Genomic DNA, 20,742 nt, shown 5'->3' with positions numbered 1-20,742 from the left:
TACATCTGACCAAAAGCAGTTAGTTTCCTGTCGGGACACAAACCTCTTCTCACATAAAGCTACTTTATGTAAAACCGGTTCAATACAGAGAACAGTACGTTGTCGTGGCATGGAACTCCTTACCACGGAAAGTAGTAAAACATGTTTGAATAAAATGTTTGATTGTATTTATTCTGTCAAGGAATGGAGTAGCTAAACAAGTTCCTGTCTTTTGTTTTCTTCTCCTGAAGATCCTAAAAAGCTATCTCACTTTATTTATTTGAAATGATGTAGAGCTATCAGTTTTACTAGATACTACAATACTGTCATTGAAGTATTGTACATACATAATGTGGACCCAAGGAAGAGTAGCTCCTGTTGTTACAGCAGCTAATGGGGATCTTAATAAACTAAATAAAACTAAACATGGAATCTAACTTTCTGTTTGCCACAAACTCTTTGCACCGTGTTTGCTAGTTCATAGCAAAGCTAAATTCTGAATACCACCTGAAGGAAAACAACGCTAGAACAACAAGCTAGATAGAGCTAGTAGGAGATAAAGTACTCTTTAACTTCGAGTAATGACGCAAACTTGTTTCTGAGTCTCTGGTGAACTTTAACCTCCTCCCTCCCCAGACCTCTGATTCCTCCCTGTGAGGCGAGAGAAAAGGAAAATGAGGAGTTCACTTCCTGCTCACTTCCTTGCCTTTGGTTCTGTCCCGCTATCGTTTGCTCCTCCCTGTGGAGGAGCAGCACTGGCAGCACATCGCTGAGAAACATTTCTCTCAGGCCCTCATCCCGCCCATCCCAACATCAGCATAAACTACAAAAACAAAATCTGGACTCAATCTAGCCCTGACCTCGCAGAAGAATGTGTGTGTGTGTGTGTGTGTGTGTGTGTGTGTGCTTCAGATGAGGCCACTACCTAGTACCACCACCTCCCACGCAGGAATGTGCACAGGTTCTACAAACGTTAATGTAATTACATTTAGATGTTGCTTCACTCTTGTTTTAGACAGTTCCAGACACTACTTGTGCTGTGCTCACCAAAATCAGATCCTGTTTGCCATGATTATTGACTGACGCATTAAACCAGTGAGAGTTTGTTTGGCTGCTCTGTAAACAGACACACCAGTTGCTCCTCTGTTGTACTTCTGATGTAGCTGCTCAAGGAGTGATCCCTGTAGTTTTAAACCACACTGGCTGTTACCGCGGCTGTCACCAAATCAACCAGGACTGTAATCTTAAGTATTTAAACTTCACATAAAAAAGGTTTTCCTCAGACTTAATAGTTATTGTTGTTTTCTTGGGTGTTCACAAAGTTCTTTTATCACAATCCACAATTTGTTTTAATTGTAAAATTCTAGTTTTTTGCAGCCGTTAGTAGCTCCTTTGTTTCCTTTGTGCACTGAATTCACGGACAGTAGTTCAACAATTTGTATGATCGTGAAAATGATTTAATTCTGCTGCAATGTGCCCAGGGATTCAAATCATATTCAAAGCAATAAAAAGTCTCCTTAGAGGCCGTAGTTACGTAGTCCGGTAATCAGACGCAATAGTCATTTTTGTTAAGTGCTGAACAAATCAGAGACATGGGCATGGATTAAAAGTTCTGGAGCCAGTCTGAATTATTTTAGTTTAAATTATAACTGCAGAGCAGTTAGGAACCGTGAAGCAGAAGAGAGAAATAATGTGAATTATCAAAGGCCTTCCAGTGGAACCTCAAGAGGAGAAAACATCTGCTTTTCCACCACCATGACTAGGCCTTGTTTTTAAGTTAACACAATAACAAAAGTTGGATATATTAAACTACCATTTGTCTTGACTGATATGATCTGATGAAAGTAATTCAACTATTCTTTATGTTATCAGAGACTCAAAGACGAAAGCTAAACAGACAAAAGACGTCTGTTTAGCTTTCGTTTTACAGGTCATAAAGAAATTAGGAGATTATACGTTTACATTCATCTACAGCCTCTCTTTACATAATATACTGTTTAAGATTACATGTGGTTTAGCCAGACATGCTGAGGCCATGCAGCCACCAAATTTCATGTTGAAAAAAATAATAATATATCAACCTTTACTTTGCAGCTAAACCTCATTAATCGTTGGTGGACAAATAAACAAGAAGTATTACAAAAGGTAAGAGTTAAATATGAATCTCTATGGTGAGAGAACAGTGAGATGCTGTTATAGTCTTCCATCTCCTGTCACCTGGAAACACCAGACAGTTAAACTATTCATTACCTGTCTGCTAAATAATTGCATCATATACATTAAATTAACATTAAACCGTCTTATTTCCTTTAGTTCTTGTTCTTGACTTTCAGACGTCGGAAATGAAAGTCTAATCTCAGTTGTTTTTGTTTCCTGAAATAAAGTTAGATGGTAACACCAAGATGGAAGGATTTCTAATTGGCTTATGGAAGGGCACAATGGGACTTTTCTTAACTAGTTCACCAGTTAGCCAGCTGCGTTGGGCCTTTTTATTCAGTTGAATCTTAATGTTTTTAAGATTTTTTCATTGAGTAAAGCACTAAAACGAACTGTAACAGTAAAACATCACAAGAGTGAAACGTGATTCAACAAAAACACGACATTTGGATAAACACAGTGCCAGCAAACGACTCAGAACGAAGCCCGGGAATCCAAAAGTGAACAAAGAAGTGAGTGGCTGTGTCTGAGGAAGCTGATATTTCCCCCAACCCCCTGGAGAAGTTGATTACCAACATGTAGATGTGCGTGGAGGATACTCACTGGCTATATAGGAGGATAGGAACACCCCAGCGAGCATGGCGCCCTGAGAGAGACGCAGCAGCAGAAACACCACCACACGGTTGGATAAACATACAGCCACTCCCAACAGACTGGACAGACTGATGGAGAGGAGGAAACATCTCCGCCGACCCAGCCTGAACACACACATTAGTGTCACATCACTTTATTTATCAGGTGCAAAACACACACACACAAGTGAAATAAGGGAGCTTCAAAGTGTTCAATTCCAAATAAGTGAGTATGTAATTAGTGATAAAATAAAAGTTGTATGCATAAATTAAGAAAGATATTTAAATATGATCAATATTTATTTTTATTTCAAAATGGCACAGAAATGTCCTTTTTATTTCTTAATGTTAGCTTGGAAATCATCATTAAAGAGTATTTTTATAGTAGGTCTAAAAAAAGTCATTAAAAAGTCTAACTATAGCATGATCAAAGAAGTCATTAAAAAACAGTATAGCGAGTTGATAAGTCACTGTACGTTTTCAAAAAAGTCATAGTATAACGTGTAAAAAAGTGATTGAAAAGATATAGAATATAAAGTAAACATTAATATAGCATGATGAAAGAAGTCACGGTGTAGCATGTCTAAGAACATAATGGTATGATCTGTCATAAAATGTCATAATATAGTTGTTATAGTATAAGTATGTTAAATAAAAATACACAGTATAGTGTGTCATAAAAAAGTCAAAGTAGACCATGTCACAAAGTTCTTAGTAGTGAAAAAGCCATGAAAAAACGTATTATATTATGTGGCATAAAGTAATATTGAACCCCTTTAGGTTCCATATAAATGTGATTATTACTTACCAGTCGCACAATGTACCAAGAAGGATGTATCCCAAAATCCACCCAGTCATGAAGCAGATGTGCTGCAAAGGGATTTTCCAGAAGTCACTGCAAACCAGGTCCCACTGCAAAGGAACACAAAGACAAAGTACATCGACACATTCTCATTACATCTTTAAAAACAGGACACAATATGTGTAGTTTAATTCTTATAAAAGGCTGAGTAATAAGCAAACGTTACTCAAACAGAAGTGAACAGTGCATTTGTTGGGGAATATTTTCCGCTGTGGATTAATACACTGATGCTCTGGTGAGTATTTGCAGCAGCAGGATGGTGCACGCGAGATCTAAAATAAACCGAAGCGCCCAGGTTCATTGCAATGAAGGAACATGCCACTTTGTGTAACTCAATAACGTGTTTAAAATAGCTTTTTGGAACTACAATGGCGGCCTGTTGCATTGAGAAGTGATGCACATCAAGGGAAGACTTGCTAGAACGATGAATTCAATGTTTCATGTCTTTTTGTGTTATTTGTTCACAAAAAGAAACAGTAGGTTTAATAAAGCACTTACCAAATAAACTTTTAGTGATGTGTATAAATGATTAATATGTGGTTAGCTCAATTTCTCTCCAAAATACGATTTGCGTATTCAAAGACTTAAAAAGGCACATGAACACGCCGCCAACGTGCTGCAATAAATGTAACTCAGCACAAACACAGAGAGAGTTCTGTGAGGAAGCAGGAATGTAGATCATGTCGTTCCTGATTGAGTTAAGATGTCTGCTGACAGCGGTATCACATTAGTAGTGCTCAAAGTAGAGCCCGACAGCAGCTCTACGCCTGATTGGTACCAGTCGCTGCCTTCAAGCGAATTCTCCTCCACTCCCGAGTCTCTTTTCCCACTACGGACTGAACTCTGTGTGCAGTCCAGATGTTGCAGGGCAAAGCATGTACAAAGTTTGATTTCAGTGCATCAAAATCAATCAAAACAAACACCGAATAATATCAGCAGATCTCTGCAGAGAATACTACTATGTGAATACTCGTAATGCTAAACCTTTGACCATCCTTTCAACATGATGGTCAACGTTGAGGCTTTAGTTTGTAGCACTATCGTAGCCTATCAATGATTTTAAACAATACCCAACTAGGTTGACCAACATGAAACCGCTCAGAGGTCTAGATTATTGTACTTCTGATGTTATTTTCCAGCCCCTGTATTTGAAGTTGATGAGCACTATTGTTTCTGTATTCAACTTTTCTTTCTCCTTTACTGAAGTGTTCCTTTGTCACAGCAAACGGCGTCATGTGCAGAGGAAGCTGCTGTTGGTGAAGGAGGCGTTCAGGGTCTCAGGAAGGAACATGGAGGCCTCAGACTTCCCAGCGCCACAGTATGTCATGAAGGACAACGAGGAAAAGTCTCCTCACTGCCAGGATCTTTGTCCATGTTACACAGACGACACTCTGAAGAGAAGCTGAGGGGAAATTACCCACAATGACTCCGTCCTGCTGCTCAGCCCCCACTCCAACTACTGCGGTTTGGAGACTATACGCCAAATACTCTGATGTTGTCTTTATGCGTTACAAAATACTGCCCCGAGACAGACGTGAGGTGTTCGTACGGGGTCACATTGACACATATTTTTCTAAGAATTCTTTATCAATATTTGCAGACTGGGAGGGATCCTTGAATAGCTGACGTCCAGGAAAACAGAGCGAGGAGGAGATTAAACATGTGTCTGCTGCTTATTCACACATGTGGTTACACAACAAGTACGCGATCACACTGAATCCCATCATCTGTAACACTGGTGATGTCTAAAGTATGGAAGAGACAATCAAAGAGGATCTCAATTCAGCTTGGGAATCTCTCAAACTAAAAGTCAAAAGAGATGTTGAAAGCAAACCCCACTACAATTTCCTGTTGTTTTTTTGAGTCAACACTTCAGTTTATAATCCTAAATTCCAGATATTTATTTATATAGTCTAAGAAATAGTAATTTGTCCATTGCCTGGTTGATCTCTTATAGTGTGACCCTGGGAAACAGAGTGCCAGACAGCAGACATGTGAGAGCAAATATTGACTGAACAGCCATCTTCATCACCACACGTGCTCACAGCAGAGACAACCTGAGCGGAAACTGAAAGATCAGAACAAACACCTGCAAGGCCATGCGAAAATGTCTTAGTTGTGAAAAGTGACACGACCCCAAAAATATGTTTATTTCTAGAAATACCGCGACATGTGGATGAAAAACAACAACCCGGAGTCGAATTGGATCCGGGAAAGCGTTATTTTAATGCAATGCTGTGGGTACTCAGCATTACTTCAGCCCCAAAAACATGTGGATAAACTAACTTTTATTTACTTTATTCCTCCTCCTACTCCAGACCACCCCTTACCTCAGTCACAAAGTTGCTGTGGAGCCCCGCTACATGGCCGTACTCCCACCCCACGGTGCAGGACACCCTCTGCCTGGAGAGCTTTTCGGAAAAGTCGGAGGCATTTGGCGGGTACTTGAACAGTTCGCAGTGGCTGAGACCGGAGCCGTTCAGCCAGGGGATGGTGAGGTTGAGGTACCCCTGTCTGGAGAAGTTGCTGGGGAGGAACGCGGAGGGCAGGAGCCGCGGGTCGGGTTTGCAGTGGTAGGAGTCCGGGATCACGGTGTAGAAAACGTCGCTGAACAGATTCAGCATGACCGCGAAGTTGGGGAACCAGCTGAAAACCACCACGACTCGGTTGTAGCGTCCATAGCCGCCGGTGTGAGGGAAAACCTTCGTCTCATAATCCATTTGAAGACGAGTGTGTTTGCGGTAACAGATGGTTCTGTGGCTATGGCGCAGTGGAGTGCGCGCGCCGGAGAGCCACGCGACGCAGCGGCGGCAGGTGAGCACGGGGAAGGAGGAGGGCGGGGCCATCGCGGGATCGACCTATGACACACCTGCGCGTCTGCCTCAGTGGCTAACTTCTGGATGGCCTCTGAGTCATACAAAACACAAGTCAGCACACAGTTACCAGACATCTGTTGCTCATCTTCATATGTTTGGATCTATGTGACCCAGCAGATCATTTAATAGACAGGGTTGATATTGTGACAGAAGGGATAATAACAAAAACAAAACAATGTTCAAAATCAAAGCAGCAGAGGCTGAGGTCTCCTGACATTTGGGGGTGTGGGTCAAGTGATATATGGCCACTAGTTTCAAACACAACACCTCCGGTTTTAAAATCACCAAAGCCATTAAATAGTATCATACAACTGTGGAGTGCAAATTGAAATATTTTGACTGGAAATCCAGTCATTGATATGAAGGACTTAACATATTTGTAGCTGGTGGCCTCCGGACATAGAAACACTTTGTAGTAATGCGTTCGCTTTTTCTAGTTCAGCAGGTTTCCTCTGGCTTTGACATGAAACATTAAAACTCATATTTCATTACACTTAAAGTCAAGAAACAAGTTACGTAGCTGTGATAAATTACAGCACAAGCAGGTTTCTCTGCCTTGTGACAGTAAATGCCATGAGTAGGTTTGGTAAAAAAAAATATGATCGTTTAGGTGAAAGGACTCCAACGAGCATGACTTATGGAATGGCAAAGATAAAGGACACAAATTGAGTTGTTTAAATAAACCATCTATTTACTATAGTTCATGAATCTGGGCTTTTTTACAGACATTTTGGTGCAAGACGTTCTGTGTAGAGTGCAAAACTCCTCCAAGCCATAAGATCAACATCTGTAACGGATCTGGCAGCATTTCAAACCTTCTGATTGTGAAACACTGAAGACATGATTACCTAATCCTGCTATTAATAGAAACTTCTCTCTTGGACCACCACATCATGTCAGTGAGGTAAATGTTATTATTCTATATGTATTGTACATCCATGGTACATTTCAAATGTAATATATAAATGAATATATTTCAAAGGTATATTTTCAGATGAAGCCAACTTTGTTCTTGTGAGTGGATATATTTTGGGTGTTGTAGCATAAAATGCAGCTTTTACATCATCACACAATCAATGACCAGAGGACAGCTGGTAATATTTCAAAGTTTTATTAACGAACATAATCTCTGAGGAACAACAGCAGTTCTCGCGCTCTCTGTACATGCAACTGTAGAAAATAACAATTTAGAATTTTTACTTTTCAGTTTGTCTTTTTTCCCCATCCATCCTCATTTTCAGTTTCTCACATTTTTTTAAATTTTTTTTATGTCTTTATTTTTTTGCAGGAAATCAACAACAGCTAGAGGTGAAAGTACTGGATTTCTGTTACAGCACTGACAATAGCATCAACAACCCCCCCCATATAACCCCCCCCCCCCCCCTCTTAGCTGCTCCAACAATATGTACACAAATAAACTACATTGTACAAATAAAAAAATGTTACATTGTTACATTATAATCACCTGCAGCAAGCGCACGCAGCTCGTTGCTGTTAGAACCCCACATTCTACGCAATTTTTCAGACTAGTACAAAGAGGAGGGTGCAAAACGTCCTGGGAGGTTTTATTTACAGAGCTATGTACAGTATGTCTCTTTCACGCATCACAAGGAGGAAAATTTACACAGCGGAGACCAACTTCAACTCAAAACATACCACAGGTGTCAGAAAAAACGAAACAAAAAAATAATAAATAGGTTGTTTCTCACCATTTAAAGAGTAGTTCTCCATGCTTTGTATTAGTCACTTTCCACTCTAAAAAATAGGAACAAAGAAATAGCTACAGTCTGGGTTTTAATTAAAAAATAAACAAACAAAAACTAGAAAAAAAAGGCTTGAAATCGTGATTCTATAGAATGAAAAAATAGCAATTATGTATATTCATGTCCAGTAAGAAAAACAACAACAAATAAATCTAAAATAAACATTATGAGTGAATGTGAGGAGAGTAGAGGTAATATGTTGCTGACTGAGGTGGTGTCAGGCTAGCATCTGTATCACCACGGCCAAGTGCTCTACATGCGTCCGAGGACCGATGTCCATTTGTGTCTGCGTTCAATTTATCCAGAAATCACTCTGTTCGTGAGTTGAATGTTCACACCGGAGAATCAAAGTGGGTGGATGTGTTTAGCCTATTGCTCTGTGCAGCGGTGTACCGCAGACTGAGGGAGAAAGTTGCCTGTCAGTCGTGTCAACCATCACCATTTCAAGCCTTTGTGGGTCGAATAAATGACACAGAAGTAAAATCAAAAGGCAAGGCTTAAACCGTTAAAAAAAAAGATGACGCGTGAAACGGAAAACTCTTGATGTCTTGTAAACAATAGTGAGAGGGCGTGGTCGGTCAGGGCATAGTAACGGTATACATTCTGCTCGATAAGCAACGTGATTGACATGCCACTGGTGTTAATGCTTTATACAGGAACAAAATCCCCGAAGATAAACACGACAGTCAAAACTACAAACACTGAGCTAAAAAACACACAAGGATTCTGTGAACAAAAGACACCCTTAAACCTCTTTCCCCCAAAACTGTGTAGGAAACCAACAACTAATTTAAAAACAAAAGGAAAACATGACAAACAGGGGTTTAAAAACCAAATGTCTGGCTATTTGTATCCAAGTATGCAAGTCTATACCAAACAGGATGTGTGTATCTCTCAAAAATACCCAGGACTATACATCTAGCCACCTTGTCTGCACAGCCTCCACAACCATTGCACTTGACTAGACATACCATACACAGCCATGCTGACCGACAGTGTGTTAATAACTTAAAACGTTTCAGAGAATATTGCCATCAGGATACAGGAGCAGCTCTCGCACACAGACAGGACAGTCTGTGTGTCGGCTTGGGAAAGCTTTTCAAAGCCAAGACCCACTCAAAAATAATAATAATAATAATAGAGAATCAATACAAGTCATCACAAATCAACATTATAAATGGGATTTATTTTTTTTTTTTTTTTTTTTAAATTGAGGACAAAAAAACCCCAGATCTATTCAGCAGTGAGCAATTTCTTTCCCCTCCACTGTTTGTGTTAGTCTGTCCAGCTTTTGGTTCATTCGAAGGAGATTTAAGTATTGTAACTGGTCTGCTTGGGACTGAAACAAGAACGTGCTTATGGCAAATACCACCACCCAAACGGAGTCATGTGACGAAGGAACCGAACATTTAAAATCCCTGACAACACTAGCCAAACCCCTTGTAAATTAAACATGGATAAAAATTAGAAGTCTACTGTGACTGGGGCTGAAAGCTTGGGCCTATTATATTTGAATTGACTACCAAACTGATGCAAGTGTTGCATAAGAATCCTTATAAGGGGATATTTAAAAACACTCATTCAAGTAAAAGGCCACAGGTCTGATGCAAAGCCAAATAGGTTCTTGAGTTTTCTGACACACTAGTGCCATTCAGTGGGGAAAGTTGGAACAGCAATTAAAAAAAAATAAGCTGCTCACTAATTTGGACAAAGTGGAAGACGGATGTTAAAAGTCCGTAAAGAATGGAACCGTTCGGTGGCTTTCACAACTCTTCAGTCTATTTGACGTGAAAAGCTGAACAAGCTGGGAGAACAGAACCCGCAATGAAAAACCTGCGTCCTGTTGGTTTTAGAGACAATGTTGTTTTGTGATGATTAGAAATGAGTTCAGCCCAATATTTGTAAATTAAAAACAAGGAAAATGAATTTGAAACCATTCCACATTAACATGATGGTTTTGCCCGTGAATGACATCTCTCTCACTTTCATCCCACTCGTATATATCTGTGACTTTGCCCAACAATGAGTACATTTGTTTTTTTTCACTGAACAAGGCATTTTCTTGGTTCGAAATGTTTCAGATATAATTGTGTAGTAAAGCAATGAATAATAATCCTCTCTCTATTCTTTAAATAAATCCTCAACAACTATTCTGCTACATCTGAGGGACTATGTGGTGGTTGGCCAGTGGGAGGCCGGTTTAAATCCAGAGGTGTTCTCTGTCAGCTATTTGTGAGTTGTGGAGATCCACGCCCAGGTGAGTTACCAAAGCCTGGGCTGAACCTAGAGATGGGATCATACAACTGTGCACTGGAGTCTTTCAAATACTGACAGAACCGTGTACACATTTTGGCCCATGGCTATGAGAGGGGGAGGGGGGGGGGGGTGCTGCCCAAAAGTGAACTGTACATAAAAAGATAATTTTTATTTCTTTTATGTTTTTTCTTTACACTTAACTGAGTGATATTACAGTACATAGGTTATTTACAACTGTGCAGTAATGTGTGGCAAAATAAATTATCTAGAAGGCAGCAAGAATACATTGGTTAACGAATATAAAAACTGTACATCATTTACGGAATACAACTTTTTTTCATTTTTCTTTTGTTTTTTTTCCATTAAACTAATATTGGCTCTGTAGTGTTTCAAGTCACTTCCTCAGAAACAACGAAATGCCCAAGTAAAGAAATAGACAAAAACAATATTTCTCTCTCCTCCTGCCAAAGCACACTTTCTCAATAGTCTCTTTGAATCTCAACATTCGTTATGTTTGTTTCTTCAGGTTGTCCTGTGGTGTTTTTGCAGTCCATGGCGGTCTGATGTGTTTGGAGCAAGCAGGGTGGCTGAGGAACACTCCGGTCTGTCCTCAGAGATCCATGCCTGTCCTCTTCTGTTCAGCCAGGCCGAGAGGCTGCAGGGTCACACACACACACACACACACACACACACACACACACACACACACACACACACACACACACACACACACACACACACACACACACACACACACACACACACACACACACACACACACACACACACACACACGACTGTTAAGCTAGGCCTGCCTGGTGCAGTGTGAACAGAGAGGGTTGTCCTTCGGGTATATGGTCTTATAGCCCCAAAACCATCAGCGACTGGTTCTAGCTTCCTGGTCTGTCCATCCCAGCTGTTCAACAGTGACGATCCACATGCTCCGTTGACTTCCTCCGGGTCGGCGCTGGACTCTGTCTAGTTCTCCTGGCCCACCAGGAGCCCTGGGTCAACAGGGGAGGCTTCTCCTCAGTCCTCCCTCAGGACAGGCACCACGCTGCTGGGAGAGCTCTTCTCCGATACCGCCTCCCAGTGGTTGGTTCTATTGAAGCAGGGACCAAAATTGAATGCAGAAAATATATCTTTGTCCCTTGACTCACCGAAACTGAGCACTGAGGAGTTGTGTTCCGATGTCAGAGCCCCGAAGCAAAAACTGTTTCTGCTTCTCCCACTCTGATCAAACATAAGCGTAAAAACTTTTGAGGATGAAAGTGCAAGTTGTGTGTTTTCTTTCCCACCCCCCCAGTAAAAACAGATTTCCTTCTTCACGGAAGGGAATCCAGAGCAAGTTTTTCATCTTTACTCTTTTTCTATAGAATATAATTTTTTCCTGTGTAAAGTCCTCTTTCAAACTTGCTAGCCCTTTCCATTCGTTCAGTTCAACGAAGTCTCTTTGAGAAGAAGTGATTCAGACAAAGTTTGCTCTTAATTTGTGAGCACAAAAGTGTCATGCAGGCAGCAGGACAAAGTCGTCGTTGACATCGACCATTGGCACGTAGAAGGACGGCACTTCGTTGACACAGAGGGACTTGTGCACTGCTGGGTCCAGCTCCTGGACCTTCAACTGCCACTCCATCCTTTGCACTGCGTTCAGGGCTGCTGCCTCGTGCTGTTGCCGCATCAACAAACATGTCTGGTGGAGGAGAAGCAAAGTATAAATCCACTTGGTGTATACACAAGATCTCGGTATCAACGCCTTCAACTGAAGACATCTTAAATCACTGCAGAGTGCCGATATTTACCTTCATACGGTCATATTTATCATCCACATCCTGGATCCAGGAAATGAACTGACGAGCGTTGAAGCGATCTCTCACAGATTTGTTCTCATCTCCCTGAGAACACACACACCAAGTTACAATGTAGATTAAGTACTGGATTATGTATTAATTGGTTGCCTCTAATGAAATCAGTTATAATTGACCCGACACTTGAGTGTATGCTGAAATATTTCCTACCTGGCTCTCTGATGGCATATTGTATACTTCAGAGTCCAACAACATGGTGCAGGCACTGAATGGCACAACCTGATTGGCTATTGTTCTGGCGGCTCTGCAGTGGACCCTTAAAACCTCCTGCTCACATGATACGATCAGCTTCTCCTGTGAAAGGAGAAAATTAACATTCCATTTAAAGTTGGGCATTAGGCTAACCAATGGGCTGGTTAGTGAGGTTAATAGAAATGGGTCTTGGATCAGCAAGATTTCACAGAAATCCTTGTCATGTAACTGATTTCTGTCTGCATTTCACTATAGTAGGAGGTATGCAGATTTCACTTGCATTTCTATTAAAACAGGCTTTGATCTTTCTTTAAAAAAAGTTCATAGTGTACAGTACACGTATGTTGCTGCATGTGTAACAGGGAGTGAGCAAAGAGTGAATTAAGGATAGAGAATGTGCAGATGTATTTCCTTACCCGTTCTATGCTGTGCTGCAACCTGAGCTTCCCTCTCACAGCCTCCTGTTGTCTGAAAAGCTCCTTCAGAGGTTCTGACAGCGAGGGAGGTGGGGCAATCTGATGAGCCAACACAACATTGAGTATTATATACTGTCTTCATCAGCCAGAATCAAAACAAGTTTTGTTAACATTTCTACAGTGAGACGCAGTATTGATGTCGAGTAAAAGAAACTCCTGCAATGTAGGTCTTTTTTAATCGCAGAATCAGACTTTGATTCCAAACTGTTTTAAAACCTACTCACTGCTTTGTCTATATCGTCAGAAAGAAAGGGGTAAAGACGTCACAACTTACCACAGGGATGTGAAGCTTGCTGAGGGGCTTGCCGTGCAGCAGGTAAGAGCCGGTGTAGGTCACGTATTCCGCGTAACACTGTGGGGCCTGTGGGGTGATGTAGCACAGAATCTTCCTCTTTTCCTCAATCTTCTTCCTGATCTGCAGGTACTCAAAGTATGGGTTGGAGCGGTCACTGATGTAGGGCTCAATATCGTCCAGCTTGATGGCATTGACTACTACAGCCAAGGTCTGTTGGATCATTTCCCTGGTCTGCTGCATGGCTGTGTTTACCAGCTGGACCTGCTGCCCAGCAGAACGTGGGAATTTCCTCTTCCGTGGGTGCTGGGTCTGAGATTCCTCTTCGTCCAAGGGGACAGGGCGACCTTTTGTCATCTTACTGATAACCAGTGGGGCAGAAGTTGTCACAGAAGTAGGTACAGACACTGCTGGGGTTGTATTAGACGCAGTCGTGGACACAGTAAGCACAGATTCATTCTTCAGAGCTGGGAAGGAAGATGCTGAGGTGGGTGTCGGGGTTCCAGTAGGAATTGGGTTAAGGGTCACTGTCGGACTGGTCGTTACAGGGGCGGCAGTGGCAGACGAGGTTACTATGCAGGAGGTAGGAGGGACAGCAGCAACAGAGGGATTGTTCTTGGCGCGATTACGAGTTATCCTTTGAGGGATTTCATCCACCTTCTTGGGGATATCTACAGTGGTGGAGACAGTGGTCAGGGTTACCGGCGTTAGCTTGGATGTGGTCTCCTGAGTGTCTGGTAGTTCCACTGTGCTAGAGAGGGTGACTGCCACTGGGAGCTGAGGAACAGGACTGCATGCAACAGATTCTGTTACAGTCTCAGACATCTCCTTCTGTCTCACCTCTGAGTTGATAGCAGAGACTGAATCCATTGGTAACGGCAAAGACTCGGTAAGGGAGTGGATCTGAATGTGATGTTGCTTACTGGGATCTGATTTTACAGATGAAAACAACACGCTGGGATCCGACTCATCAGGTTCTCCATAAGGTCCATTTCTTTCCAACATGCCGCCCTGTTGTTGTATTAGAGAGCGAGAGCCGTTAATTGGCTCGGGGTCCATCTCTTGCTGGAATTCGGCATGGGGTGACGGTACAACCAAGTCTTGTCCGGTAGGTTCTCCTAAACCTTGCTCACTAGCAGGGCATGAAGCCTTACCCAGGCTTGGTAAGTCCATCTCCATTATCTCCGGGTCATCTCTGTCTGTAATGGTAGGTCTAGTGTGGGTCAGCACAGTCTTGTTGCGATCAACTAGTTCTGGGTCTCGAGACTCAGCTTCTTCCGACTTGTCTGGTAGTGGTAGGTCAGGCAAAGAGAACGGTCCAAGGTCATCCAGTTCATCTGCATCAGCTGAGAATGGGTCTGCCCAGGGCACCACAGGCTCAGGGCCCACAGCTGGAGCCATGTGGCTTTCAGTGGTAGCACTGAAGCTGTGCGTGGTCTGTCTGCTGTCTGGTTCTTCACATGTTGACTCAGTGTCCATCTGATGACTTTCCTCTATGCTAGGCTTGTTGCAATCCTGGAAGAAAGACTCCAGTCTATTGGAGGATGAAGAGGTGTTTAAATAGTTGGGTTCCTCATCGATAGCGGTGTCAGGCCTCTCTGGAGAGGGGATGTCAGCCACAGCCTCCTTCTGTTCTTCAAAGTCCTCTGGGTCCTCTTTATGCCATCTATTCCAGGTAGCATAAGGGGGTGTGGCAGAGGGGTGACCAGACAAGTGCTGCATCTCACTGTCTGAATGGTATGGACTAGTTATTTTGGAGACAGCAGCCTCTATCTCTCCATACGTCCTGTGGGGAGATTTGAGATCCATATCAGGCTCCCAACCAATGCTGTGATCAAAACAGTTCTCTCCATGGTTGGGTGCAGAGTGTGTTGGGGAGAGCCCTTGGACCTCTGGTTCCTGTCGGTCTGGAGACTCTGCAGGCCAGCTCTTCCTAAGAGGGTCCTCAACTGGAGGGGAGAAGGAACATGGGTCCCTTGTTTGCTCCGGCTCCTCCACTGCACAGTGGTCTCCATCAGCTCTCTCATTCATATCACATTCGTCCTCAAAGTCCTCCTCCTCCTCTTCTTCTTCTTCTTCTTCTTCATCCTCCTCGTCCTCCTCCTCCTCCTCCTCCTCTTCTTCCTCCTCCTCTTCCTCTTCCTGGTCCTGTTCTTCAGTGACAGAGGGAAGATCCGACAGGACCAGGTTAGGTTCACTGTGGTGAGGCTCAGAGATGTCATCGATATCCAGGGGTGGCAAAGCAGCAGGAGCTGGGGTTGGTGGTGCAGCAATGTCGAAGCAGGGCTCCTGGGGGTCTGGCCTGTGAACTGGAGTAGAGGGTCTGGGCAAGAAATTGTTGTATACATTGTCAGGAAAATGTTCAGTCCCCTCGGTGCCAGCAAGGGTTGGTGCTGCCACATCTGGTGTCGGAAGGGCTGGCTCCTGCCGAGGGGACAACATCCTAAGTGGGGAGAAATAAGGAGATGGGAGGCACTCCAGTCTATCCACAGTTTCTGATTTGTCCTCTAGAGTTTGGGAGGGTGATGACTGATCAAATTCAGCAGCTGGATCACTCTGCTGTCGAAGGAACTTGTCATCCTCACCCTTGAACTCATCCTCCAGCGGCCGGCGGACGTCAGAAGATGCAGAGCGGCTGACAAGTGGTAGCTGGAGGTTCTTAGCAGGGGTGGGACATGTGCCCTCCTGGAAACTCTGAGAGTTAGAATACCTGCTGGGTGGACAACAGAAAGACAAAACATTAGACAATATGTCACATTCAACAGAGGGCAAAAGTTAAAATGTTTAAAACATTAACCCTGCAGTATGTTTGCACGTTTAAAACATTAACCCTGCAGTATGTTTGCACGTTTAAATACCTTTCAAAGAAGGTTGGCGAGCAGGCGTTCATTGACATAGTCATAGCCGATGAGTTCTGGCAGTCCAGCCCATCCAACATAATGTCGGGGTAATCCTCCGCACTACAGGACGGGGTACGTGGAGTCTGCATTACTTCCTCAAAGCTGGGGCAGGAGATGACAGATGTTGGCGTGGGAACACCAGTTGGCCTGTTTTGATCTGGCCTGGGGGAAGCAGGAAGGTTCTCCTTCATTTGTTGGCCAGCCAGCCAGTCCTTTGAGTTTTGACTGTCTGCAGACTGGAACTTCCTGCTTGGGGACATCATTTGGGCTGGGAGACCCACATCCTTCAGCTTCTTCTCTTTAAGACCAGACTCCAGACTGTTGGACTTCTTGGATGATAGCTCACTGCGGTTTTTCCGTACTTCCTCTGTGGACTTGGTCTTGTCCTTGAGTTTAGGGTCCCCTGACTTGGGTCTCAGCTTCTCCATTTGCTTCATCCTTTCTTTATGTTTCTTGTGGCGCTCTTCAATCTCCTGGTCTTTTAGACTCAACATCTGACCAAAACTTGTCATTTGATAATCACCATCCACCAGCAGTTTTTCACGTGGACGATTATCTTTCCTTACTGTGTCCTTGGACTGAGTGAGCTTTTCATTTTCATCCTTAGCCTTAGATTTACTGTGGTCCATTCTGTTGTCTTTGTCCAATGCATCCCGACTTCTGTCTTTTTTCAGATCAAATTTAGGACTTTCTTCTTTTGACCTTTCTTTCAGAACAGTGACCTGTGGACTATCTTTCAACCCCGACTTCACATCCTCTTTGGAGTGTTTAAGTGACCCAAAGCCATCAATGTACTTATTCTTCTCCTCCTTTATTTTTTCCTTATGTTTCTCCTTCTTCTTTTTGTCCTTCGTCCTGTCACTGATGACACCAGCTGCTTTGTCCTTGTCCTTTTTGGACATCTCTTTTTCAAATTCCAAGGTTTTATCAAAGTCGTCTTCACCGTCTCCCTTACTTCCATATGGGAATGTGTAAGGGTCTGCCTCTAGAGGCATGGGCTCTTTCTCAAAAGGTAGACTCTCTCTGCGGCTGTAAGACTCTCTGATCTCCTCTGTCTTGTCACGTTTGTCTCCTTTGTCCTTCTTGACCTTTTCTTTCTCCTTGTCGTGGCTTTTCTTGGACGAGGATGAAGAGGAATGCCGGTGCCTCTCTTTCTCTCTGAACTTGTCTTGGGGTGTAGATATGGACAGGGAGTCTCTCCTGTCCTCAGTCACATCAGTCAGGCTGATGGAGTCATAGTAAGTAGCGAGGATTGGCTCATGACCTCGGTCAGTGAAACTATCTGAAGAGATTTCACTGTTCTTGTCATTGGAGTCATCCTTGTAGTCATTCATGGCTTCTTCCTCCAATTTTTCTAAGAGGGACTTTTCATTCTCACCACTGCCTTTTGAGGGTTTCCTTTCCTTAGAATGGTCGAGCTTGTCTTTATATTTGCTCTTTGTCTTTTCCTCACTGGTGTCCCTTTTGTCCAACAGCTTCTGCTTATTTTTCTTCTCCTGATTTGAGTCCAGTGAAATTCTGTCTTTTCTTTCCTTGTGTTTTGCATCTACAGAATCTTTCTTGTCTTTGTTGTGTTTCTCTAGAGAGCCTTTTCTTTCTTTACCGGTGTCAAATGTAGTCTTTTCTTTCTTCTTTTCTTTGTGGTCTTTGTCCTTTGCCTTTTCTGTGTTGTGTTTAGCCTCTGTAGAAGATTTTCTTATTTTTTCTGATGGGAAATGATCCAGCTCATCCTGATCAGGTGTTAAGTCTTTTCTGACGGAGTCAGACACAAGTGCAACAGCCCCATTGTAGCTGTCCTCGTCATCATCACTTTCATCAGTGAAGATGTCAGCTATCTTGTACCACGTTTTCTCACGGATTTTCTCAGGTTTTCTTTCCTCTTTCTTTACCTCCAAAAAGTCCTTCTCCCTATCAGCATGTTTGTCTTGAGAGGCCTTTTCTTTCTTGTCCTTGGTTTGTTCTGAGGACATCTTTCGATCTTTGTCTTTGCCATGACACTCTTTGTGTTTGTCTTTGACTCCCTCCTTCTTGTCTTTGGTGCCCCTGTCTGCATCCTTTTCCTTGACAGTTTTTTCTGCAGAGCTTTTTTCGCCCTTATCTTTCTCCTGATCAGCTCCTCTGTCTTTTGTTTTCTCCTTGTGCTTGTCAGCTTTCGTCTTTTCTCGCTTTTCCACCCCCTCGCCCTTCTTTTCTTTCTCCTTTCCAGAATGGTTTCTTTCTCTGATATCACACGATTTACCGACAGCATCAGTGTCTTTGAAGAAAGCATCATTGCCATATTCATCTCTTAAAGTTTCCTGTTTGATTTTGACCTCTTTTCTTTCCTTCATGAAGTCATTCGAGTCTTTACGGTCTCGACTGTTGTCTAAAGAGTCCTTGTCTTTCTTGTCTTTGACTGTGTCTGTGGACTCCTTCCGCTTCTTTTCTTTTTCAACTGAGTGACTGGAGTTTAATTTCTGTTTTTCTGACCAGTCCTTCTTCTTTTCATTTGTCTTTTCTGAGGAATCTTTGTCTTTCTTCTTAGAGGGGGCTTCTTTATCTGATCTTTTCTCATTGTGATCTGATTTCTTGTCCTTGACTTTGTTTTCTTTCCTTCTTGTCTCTTCCTTAACGGTCTCGACAATTAGTTTAACAGCGTTGTTGGCTTTATATTCCTTGTACTCCTTGACAGGAGCGTCCCAACTATCATCTCCATAAAGGGAGGAGTCAGAGGACATCTCCGAGCCCCATCTGTCATGATGGTCATCTGAGGCACTGAGCTTTGTGTCCTCCAAGTTGAGGAAGTGGTTGTTAACGTCATAGCCTTCGTACTCAGACTCTTCCTTCTGTGCTTTGTCTTTTTTACATTTGTCCTTCTCCTCCTTAGGGTTTTTCTCCTTGTCCACCTTTAGATGTTTTTCCTCTTTCTGCTCACTTTTCCTGTCTGCCTTTGAGGAGGACTTGTCCTTGGACTTTTTCTTTTTCTCCTCTTTGTGAGCCTTTTGTTTATCGTCCTTGGGCTTCTCCTTCTCCTTGACAGTTCTTTCCTTGTCAGATTTTAAAGGCTTCTCCCTCTCCTCTTTAATAGTCTTATCCTTGGTGGAGTCCTTTGTTTTCTTATTTTTCTCCTCTTTTGCTGTTCTGTGCACGTCTTTTCCAGATGACCAATCCTTATCCTCAGACTTGCTTTTCGAAAGCCTATCCTCTTTTTTTGAATGGTCTTTTTCGTGTTTGGATAACTTGACCTTGCTCTCAGCGGGCGATTCTGCCTCAACAATTAGGGACTTCTGCCTTGAATCATCAAAATCAAAAGAATAGCTCTTGACAAATTTCTCATTCATGTCTTGATTGAGAACTAGACTAGGAGCTTTGTCCTTTTCCTTATTTTTGTGCTTGTGCTTCACCTTATGCTTTTTCAGCACTTTGCCATCTACATCGGTTTTGGAGATCGCACTGTCTGCATTGGAGTTTTTGTAGAGCTCAGAATTCTTCTTGTCTACTGTGCTACTGTGCACATTGTTATTCTTCTTTTTGCTCTCCTGCGCTTTCCTCTTCACTTGTTTTATTGACTCTACACTGGAATCAGCGGAGGAGTAGTCGGACTCACTGGACAGTCTTGTTCTGACTGAATCTGAGAGAGAACTGACGTCGGACCACGTCGGAGATGACACAGTCTTCCAGCCATCTGTCCTCCACTGCTTTGGATGCTGTTCTGCTAATGATGGTACTTGTTTCTGAGAGTTTGAGTTTCCATGGGAAGATGAGGAGGATGCGTTAAAGCCAGGGGAGTCTTTCAGACTTGCTGCAGAAGAGTCCTTTATACTGTTTGAGCCCTTATCATCCTCACTCTCCATATCTTCACAATCAGAGTCAGATGTACAGAACTTGTCATTGACTTTACCAAACCGCACTTCTTTACTGACATTGTTTTTACTCTCTTTCTTCCGTTTCTTTTTGACTTTATTCTTGTCTTTTTGTTGTTTAGAGCTCATGCTGCCAGAGTCTCTAGTCTTAGTATTTGTTTGCTGGGCTTGTTGCCGCGGCGTAGGCGCTGGCGTGAAAGACGTCCTATCATCCTCGTCTGAACTGTTACTGTCAGAGATGATCCGCCTGACAGTTTTCTTTGGTGTGAGCGAGTTGCTTTTGGAATAGGTTTTGACCTCCATCTTGGGTGTGGCGATCAAGCTGTTGGCCTTGATGACCATTTCCTTACGGAAGTCTTTTTTCAAAAGGTGTTTATCGTCCACAGGAGGAACACGTTCCTCCTCATCATCCTCATCAAATTCATACTCGTCTTTTACGGGTGTGACAGCAGATTTAGGAGTGTCAATGGTTTTCCCTTTCAACTTCAACTTCTCAAACTCTGAGTCCGTGTTATTGCCATCGACAGAGCTGGACGGGGCAAATGAGGGTGCATCTTCCTCCTCTGAAGATTCTGTGTAGAAAAAAAGAGGCAGGATCAAACACAACAGCCCCATGATCTATACTAAGAATTTACATAACTTATAAA

At 42.9% G+C, this 20,742-nt stretch overlaps 2 protein-coding genes across 4 annotated transcripts in view; both read right to left on the bottom strand.

Moving 5' to 3' along the window:
* Nucleotides 1-2,739: 2,739 nt before the first annotated feature.
* On the bottom strand, nucleotides 2,740-7,447 carry LOC142933507 (putative solute carrier family 22 member 31; the record flags this gene model as incomplete). The annotated part of the gene is made up of 3 exons (XM_076077619.1): nucleotides 5,961-7,447; nucleotides 3,577-3,680; nucleotides 2,740-2,894 (listed from the first exon to the last, which is right to left on the bottom strand). Coding segments are annotated over exons 1-3 (775 nt in total), but the record flags the coding sequence as incomplete, so codon positions are not given.
* A 154-nt stretch (nucleotides 7,448-7,601) lies between these two features.
* ankrd11 (ankyrin repeat domain 11) overlaps nucleotides 7,602-20,742 on the bottom strand; it is a 91,468-nt gene continuing 78,327 nt past the window's right edge. For 2 of the 3 annotated variants that reach the window (XM_076077916.1, XM_076077917.1), the window contains 6 exons: nucleotides 16,212-20,667; nucleotides 13,336-16,066; nucleotides 13,002-13,100; nucleotides 12,544-12,687; nucleotides 12,328-12,420; nucleotides 7,602-12,218 (listed from right to left, as the gene is read on the bottom strand). In XM_076077916.1, coding sequence (XP_075934031.1) covers nucleotides 12,033-12,218; nucleotides 12,328-12,420; nucleotides 12,544-12,687; nucleotides 13,002-13,100; nucleotides 13,336-16,066; nucleotides 16,212-20,667 — 7,709 coding nt within the window. In that variant the 3' untranslated portion in view covers nucleotides 7,602-12,032. The remainder of the gene's footprint in view (nucleotides 12,219-12,327; nucleotides 12,421-12,543; nucleotides 12,688-13,001; nucleotides 13,101-13,335; nucleotides 16,067-16,211; nucleotides 20,668-20,742) is intronic. The other variant, XM_076077918.1, reaches the window with a different exon arrangement.

The sequence above is a fragment of the Anarhichas minor genome, unplaced genomic scaffold, assembly GCF_050575085.1.
Source record: "Anarhichas minor isolate MPS153535 unplaced genomic scaffold, ASM5057508v1 ptg000062l, whole genome shotgun sequence".
Taxonomy (NCBI): domain Eukaryota; kingdom Metazoa; phylum Chordata; class Actinopteri; order Perciformes; family Anarhichadidae; genus Anarhichas; species Anarhichas minor.
Note: the sequence above shows the minus strand (reverse complement) of the source record. Positions and strands in the feature narration are given on the sequence as shown.